Here is an 8,286-nt window from a genome sequence, read left to right as displayed (position 1 = left end):
AATCATAACAGAATGGCACAATCAAAAAACAAAACATGGCAGCAAAGATTTCTTTTTTACTGACCCCTGTTCAAGAGTTTGCATACCTTTAGTATGCAAATCAGTCATATTTTCAAAATCAATGCCAAAATCTCACAGTTTCTGCCACTGAATGCAAACTAATGAGCACCACTTTATCTCTCTCTTCCTCACTGTCTTCCCTCATCTCTTTCTCTCAAACGTGCAGATTTGCGGTAGGCTCAACCAGGGGCGATCGCAAAGCCTGGACCGTGCTTTGAACACTAGAGACCAGACTGCCAACCAGGCCTGTGTGCTGCGGTCGGGGTGCTGCTGCAGGGTCTGACAGTGATTGGATCTATGCCTCAGTGAGGATAAAGAGGATTGGCCGATTGACCCTGGGGGGTGAGAATCAACAGGAGCTTTGACACTGATCATTAAACACAGCTTTGAGTCAGCTGTTGGCGGTTGAAGTGCCCGCGTGCGTGTTAGGGGGAATCCATACACAATTAACAAATCAATAAACAATGCAAAAGGCACAACACAAAAAAACCAAACCTTTGTGCATTAGATTCTCAACTGCAGCAAGTTAACCTGAAACTTACTGTTATATACAAACATATAACAGTCTAACATCTAACATCCTACTACGGTTACAGGGAACACAGCGAAGAAAGTACTATGGTATCAGTGTACACAGTGAAGAAAGCACTATAATTACATTGTACACAATGAAGAAAGCATTAGAATAACAGTGAACACAGTGAAGAAACCACTACGGTTGCAGTAAACACTGTGAAGAAAGCAGGGACGTCGCTAGGCCTATTTTGGGGGGGCTTTAGCTCCTAAAATATGAATTAGCCACCCCAAAATAAATCAATAGATCAGTCAAAATATTTTCTCTGTGATAATTTCTTTTCATCAGCCGTTCCATGGCATCTTAAACTTCTTACAAATTGTATAAAGAATCTATAGAATTGTGTTTATTTGGCAGCATGTTCGGTTGAGTTTTATGCTATGAACATAACTCGCTCATCTGATGCAAGCTCTCTTCTGAAAATAGTAGCTAACGTCTCCCTACTCATCCACCCCCTTTTCTGACATTTCTAGTGGTCAGAGAAGTAAATCCTCATGTTCAAAATGTAAATGCACTGGAAAGCAACAGTACATTTTGCTAATCAATATACACTTTCAGCTAGCCCTCCAACCTTTTTATAGAAGTGTATGGAGGTTAAAACATCTTTTGGAGATTTAAAATATTTCATGTATGGAAACTGTTTTAGTCAAGTTCGCGCAACAGCCCAGATGTCATGTAATATCAAAAACTTTTTTTCTTTATGGTAGCTTTTCTAGTAGAATTCAGAGAAGACCACGATCTGTAATACAAATAAAAAGCAATTATAATGTAATTCAATAAAATACGTGGTCAATAATTGGGGACGGTGGCCGATAATAGGGGTTCGTATTTTTTAGCTACGTAACTAACCAACTACTGAAAATATTAATATTTCCCCTGAAATTTCAAAAATGATCATTAATGACATGCTACTTAAAAATGTTTTTTTTTAAATTGCTGTTGGATCTGCCGATAATAGGGGGTTCTACAAGATTAGTTAGCCTATGTTAAATTCTTCAGCTTCAAAAGAACACAGTTCCAAAACTGTGTTTCACAGATTCATGTTTGTTTTGGGTTAGAAGTTAAATTCGCGTTTAGAATCAGAATATGTATGTATATGTTCATTTACTATAGTTCACAAAAGTATTTGAGCTACATAGTACATTATGTAAATATTTTTTGGGGAGAAAGCCCAAAGCGCTACGGTTACACTGAACAGTGAAGAAAGCCCTACGGTTACACTGAACAGTGAAGAAAGCCCTACGGTTACAGTGAACACAGTGAAGAAAGCACTATGGTTTCAGTGAATACAGTAAAATAAGTACTGCGTTTACAGTGAACACAGTGAGGAAAGCGATACGGTCACAGTGAACACAGTGAGGAAAGCGATACGGTCACAGTGAACACAGTGAGGAAAGCAATACGGTCACAGTGAACACAGTGAGGAAAGCACTACAGTACAACAGTCCTTCACTGATGAAGTACCTACTGAGGACAACAGTGGAACAAATTCCAATGAGCACAGAAACACCTAGCATGCTCAGAAATGCTAATCTAAACTCATTGGAAGGTGTTTCATCATGCAGCCGGAGAATGACCCCAAAGCTCTGCCATAGGTACCAAGGAGTTTTTCAGGGTCAAGAAGTGGAAAGGCTATGTCAATGACGCAACCTGAATCAAATTGTGCCTGCATTTCACATGCTGAAGATAAGACAATGCAGATGTAGTGGAGGGTTAAGGCACATAAACAATGTTTCTCAATGCTAGGAATGTTAACTGTATTTGTACATTTACAAATTATCATATCTTTTTATGTAGAATTTCAAAGTGTTGGAATACAGAGCCAAATAACAAAGATTTTATCAATGTCCAGTTTCTGTCCGGTTCATTGTATAGGTTCCTGATCACAGCAGATTAAGTGTTATGGTCTCACTCCCTCTTTCACAAACACAAGCAGACACACACACACACACACACACCATTTCTCTAGCACTTTCTCTTGAGTATCTTTCCACTCACGCCCCCTCCCTTTCTAATTATCTCGCTCTTCCTTCGCTCCCTCAGAACAGTTGCCTCATTTCACACCTTCTTTGCCACCACAGGCACATTGACACACACACACACACACACGCACACACACACACACACAGGCCCCAGGTGTCTGTCATTAAGGCTTGAGTGTCCTTCAGGCCCCAGGAGGGGAGGCTGACGATGCACTCCGTTATCAAACAGTCCAGTATTCTTAAACAGTATGAGCTGTATTCACGGGTCGCATATTTCATCATAATAGTGTTTTAAATGTTTTGAGGCCAACATCCAGCTGAGCCTTCTACTCTGTTCATCCTCAATGGGCGCTGATGAAGGTTTTGTATATCAAGTACAGTGCTTGATACCATTTCTATAGAAGGCACAAAATTAACTGAAAACCCTTTTGTTTTTCAATTAATTCTGATGATGTCCGATTTACTTTAGAAGCAATACAATATGTGGGGAATACATCCAATTTGATCGAGTTAACGTTAGTATTGCTAGACATTTTCACCAACTTTCCTAGCTAATGACAACATTGCCAGCCACCTCAAAGTAAATCTGATGACTATTTTACTATTTTAGCACTTTCTTCATATAGCCAAGCCCTGATAGTATAATTTAGACAATAGTCCCGATTATATTTCGAAAAACAAAGACACAAACCCTACCTATTACTAAAATTATCTTCTACAGTTATTTTCTCTTTAACCATAATCCTTGCCTTAACCACATTGTTAGCCTCATGTCTAACCATGAGTTAAAATCAAAAAGAAATAAATTCCAAGTCAGGATTTGTGGCTACAGAAGCTAGTTCTTAGTGATAATAAAATCTTTATTCAGTCAAAAAAACAAATCTTTCTACTCTTTAAGGTAACGCCTAAATTTTAAGAGATCTATTTGGTATTTAATCACTAGATATAACAGTCTGTTGTGGTTTGTGTAAACAAAATGTGTTGTTGTGCATTGGCAACATTTTATTTATGTGCACTGATCATAATTTGCATGTAAAATGTAAAAGGTCATTTCAGAAAGATACATCAAATTCCTTTTTGGTGAAATAGGCTATGCACTCCTGTTAAAAAGTTTTGGGCTGCATAGAAATGTCCTTGTTTTTGAAACAATTGCTGATGTTGTTAATGACAATTGTAGATGCAAATGGCAGATTTCTAATGGAATATCTACATACAGTAGAGGAGAACAAGTATTTGGTACACTGTCGATTTTGCAGGTTTTCCCACTTACAAAGCATGTAGAAGTCTGTAATTTTTATCATAGGTACTCTTCAACTGTGAGTGACGGAATAAAAAAAATTACTTTTTTAAAAGTAATTTGCATTTTATTGCATGACATACGTATTTGATACATCAGAAAAGCAGAACTTAATATTTGGTACAGGAACCTTTGTTTGCAATTACAGAGATCATATGTTTCCTTTAGTTCTTGACCAGGTTTTCACACACTGCAGCAAGGATTTTGGCCCACTCCTCCATACAGACCTTCTCCAGATCCTTCAGGTTTCAATACGGATTTTCAACTCCCTCCAAAGATTTTCTATTGGGTTCAGGTCTGGAAACTGGCTAGGCCACTCCAGGACCTTGAGAAGCTTCTTACGGAGCCACTCCTTAGTTGCCCTGGGTGTGTGTTTCGGGTCGTTGTCATGCTGGAAGACCCAGCCATGACCCATCTTCAATGCTCTTACTGAGGGAAGGAGGTTGTTGGCCAAGATCTCACGATACATGGCCCCATCCATGCGTTGCCGGATTTTAATCCACGACGGCGTAGTGTGTTACTAATTGTTTTCTTTGAGACTGGTTCCAGGTCTCTTCAAATCATTGACCAGGTCCTGCTGTGTAGTTCTGGGCTGATCCCACACCTTCCTCAGGATCATTGATGCCCCATGAGGTGAGATCTTGCATGGAGCCCCAGACCGAGGGAGATTGACCGTCATCTTGAACTTCTCCCATTTTCTAATAATTGCGCCAACAGTTGTTGCCTTCTCACCAAGCTGCTTGCCTATTGTCCTGTAGCCTATCCCAGTCTTGTGCAGGTCTAGAATTTTATCCCTGATTACACAGCACTCTGGTCTTTTTTGTCTGCTTAATTGATTGAGAGTTCAAACAGGTGCAGTTAATAAAGGTAATGAGTGGAGAACAGGAGGGCTTCTTAAAGAAAACTAACAGGTCTGTGAGAGCCGGAATTCTTGCTGGTTGTAGATCAAATACTTATGTCATGCAATAAAATGTAAATTCATTCTTTAAATATCATACAATGTGATTTTCTGGATTTTTTTTTTGATTCCGTCTCTCACAGTTGAAGTGTACCTATGATAAAAATGACAGACCTCTACATGCTTTGTAGGTAGGAAAACCTGCAAAATCAGCAGTGTATCAAATACTTGTTCTCCCCACTGTAGATGTAAAGAGGCCCATTATGAGCAACCATCACTCCTGTGTTCCAATGGCATGTTCTGTTTGCTAAACCAAGTTTATAGTTTTAAAAGGCTGATTGATCATTGCAAAACACTTTTGCGATTGTTAGCACAGCAGAAAACATTTGTGCTGATTAAAGATGCTATGAAACTGGCCTTCTTTAGCCTAGTTGAATATCTGGAGCATCAGCATTGTACAAGATCTGTTTCTAGAAAATGTGTCACATGGTGTCTAGTTTGAGAAACAAATGGCTCGCAGGTCCTTAACTCTTAGCTTCATGAAATTATATTCAAACTCATTTCATGCATGTTTTCATGGAAAACTAGGACATTTCAAAGTGACCCCAAACTTTTAAACGGTAGTATAGTTCAGCAATGTTTAACCTTTACCTTGTCTTCTCACCACTTTCATGATATTCAAATTATGATTGAAGCCCTGCATTATTTTCAGCAACTCTCAACTGACTGGAGGCAGTCAATTTTGAGGCATGTACTGATCTTGATCTGGTACTTATCATGCTGCTCACTTGAGTTCACACCAACCTCTACCACCTTCTAACTCATGTTGATCTCACACCCTCAAGGAATACTTTTTAAATTACATTTTACATTTTTATTCATTCATTCATTTATTTGGGTCTGTGAGATCAAAAGCATGTCCTCCTTTTCTGATTTTTAAAACTAATGCCCCCCAGGGGTGTGTTCTTGGCCCTCTGCTTTACTCCCCGTTCACACACAACTCCTGGGCTCTGGCAAAACCAACACCACCGACAGGCTGTGGACAGTATCAGAGTAGCAGGCCTGAAAACAACAACTAGATAAAAAGGGGAATGGTAGAAAAACAAGTTAGTTAGCAGATGTTGGAATATGTTTTTACTCAATATTTACCAATGACAATGGTTAATCTAGCCTAGAAGTCAATGTTTGTGGTATTATTCATGTATTTTCTTCAAAGAGAAAAACTTGGCTAATGATTCCAATTTGTTGTATTCTCCATGGATCAGTTGGATGAGATATCTTAACCAGAAAACAGCAACTTCCATAACTTGGAGAGTTTGTTTGCCATTTTAATGACATCTCTAGGGGACAGTTAGAGACATATATACATAGAGCAGACAGAGGAGTAGAGATGCAGGTGTTGGTGTTGTAGCAAGAAGCATTCTCTGACAAAACCTACCTCAATACTGTTGTGAAACACAGCCAACTGACAAACCATCGACTCCAGGTTTCTCGTATCACTGTGCCCCGTAGGTAAGCCAAGGCTATAGAGTAGAACAGAATTATACTTGCTTTAAAGTGTCTATATTAAACTCTGAAAACAATTTACAGGCTATATGTGGTTGTTTTGTCTTCACCAGATGGCAATTAAAGCAAAGTAAAATTGCAATTAAATCAGAAAGTCAATAAGTGAACACAATATTTTAGATTTTAGATAACTGATAAATCAATACAATCCACGTTTCTTAATCTCTTTCCTTTACATTCCACATCGACGGGGCGAATGCATGCATGGAAGACCCACCAGCCCACGGAGCCAGCACAACCATGAGATTCCTTCAACAAGCCAGATGGAACGACTCCTCCACTCTGATCCACCCACCAGGGTTCTACATCATCGGCTTCACCACACTGCCCTTCGCCAACTTCTACTTCATCTTCCTCGCCTTCGTTTACGTGGTGACAGTCCTCTTCAACACCATGTTGATCTATATAATAACGGTGGACCATCGCCTCCACAACCCCAAGTTCATGGCTGTGGGCAACCTAGCGGTGGTTGATCTGCTGCTGAACACGTGCATTATCCCCGGGATGCTAAAGACGTTTCTCACTAAGGACAATTTTGTGCCGTATAATTTCTGTATGCTCCAGATGTATGTTACCTATGCTTGTATTTGTTTGGAACTGAGTGCTATCGCGGTGCTCGCCTATGATCGCTTAGTGGCCATTTGTTTCCCTCTCAGGCAATGTACCATCAACACCATGAAGAAAATGTTGTGTATTCTCGGTTGCCTGTGGACTGTCTGTCTCGGCGTGCCAACATTCTCCACATCAATCATGACTTGGTTGTCCTACTGCAATTCCGTTAATGTCTACAGCTATTTCTGTGATTACGCACCAGTGTTTAGGCTAGCGTGTAATGACAACACCCTGCAATGGGCCATGGCTTCAGTCCTGAGCATACTTTTTCTTACTGGCCCATTGTCATTTATTATTCTGTCCTATGTCAGTATTCTAATCGCTGTGTACAGGATGAAAAGTATGGAGAGTCGCGTGAAAGCACTGGCCACATGCACAGAGCACATCATTCTCGTGGCCATAACCTTCATCCCAATGCTAACTATTTTCCTGGTCGGGTTACTGGCAAAAGTCAAAATTGACCCCGACCTGCGTGTGCTCAGCCTATCGTTGGCTACCTGCACCCTGCCCTGTCTCAACCCTATCGTCTATTCTCTGAAAACTAAAGAGATCAAGAGCAAAGTTGTAGCAATCCTTTGGAGAGTTAAAGTTCAAGCAGTTAACATCTGATCTCATTGGTATATGTTTTTGATACCGTTTTCATATCCAGAGGTTTTAATCAGGAATGGAGCACTATTAATCAAAAGTAAATTCTCGTGTCCTTTATAGAAGGTTGCAATTTTTAGAAATCATCCTCCTAAGTTGTTTAAAGTATGTTTGAGACCCTTATGGAGGATAGTCTTTCTACAATTGATCCTTACCTCTAACCTTAACCCTTAACCACAATGTCATGTGACGTAGTGGTAAGCATGGGTGGGTCAACAACAAATGCCACCGGGTGATTGAGTTACAACACACAATCAATGATAAAAACCTGTCACATTGTTTTACTTTACCACTGGATTTCTTTTCATACAGGTATATTAATAGTGACAGCCAAGTGCAATGTTTGATAAATTACACAAAATCCACACCAGGCCATTTCTCCCAAAATAGTTATTTTGGATATCAATTGCACCCAAAATACGATTTGAAAAAGTTTGTATTGAAATGTGTTATCTGTTTAATCACATTCATGTTTATTATATCATATCATCTGCACTGCAAATATATATTGTAAACTCTGTACGAGTGTAGATATATAGATATATATAGATAAATGTGACAATTTATAACTGTACATAATTGTAATCAGTGCTTGACTTGTAATTTTAAGCAAGCAGCATTCTTGTTCATTTTTACGCAAGCCATATTAACA

At 39.4% G+C, this 8,286-nt stretch overlaps 1 protein-coding gene across 1 annotated transcript; it reads left to right on the top strand.

The window, feature by feature from the left end:
• Nucleotides 1-6,617: 6,617 nt before the first annotated feature.
• Nucleotides 6,618-7,598, top strand: LOC105028507 (olfactory receptor 2AT4-like). Its single transcript, XM_013140736.4, has one exon. It carries the CDS (start codon nucleotides 6,618-6,620, stop codon nucleotides 7,596-7,598), a length of 981 nt encoding a protein of 326 aa, XP_012996190.3.
• Nucleotides 7,599-8,286: the final 688 nt, after the last annotated feature.

Source organism: Esox lucius, chromosome 7 (assembly GCF_011004845.1).
Source record: "Esox lucius isolate fEsoLuc1 chromosome 7, fEsoLuc1.pri, whole genome shotgun sequence".
NCBI lineage: Eukaryota > Metazoa > Chordata > Actinopteri > Esociformes > Esocidae > Esox > Esox lucius.
The sequence above is the reverse complement of the archived record's forward strand: the minus strand, read 5'-3'. Positions and strand labels throughout refer to the sequence as shown.

Excerpts from the sequence above, each read along its gene's own strand:
- LOC105028507 (XM_013140736.4), top strand. The coding sequence starts at position 6,618 with ATGAGATTCCTTCAACAAGCCAGATGGAACGACTCCTCCACTCTGATC.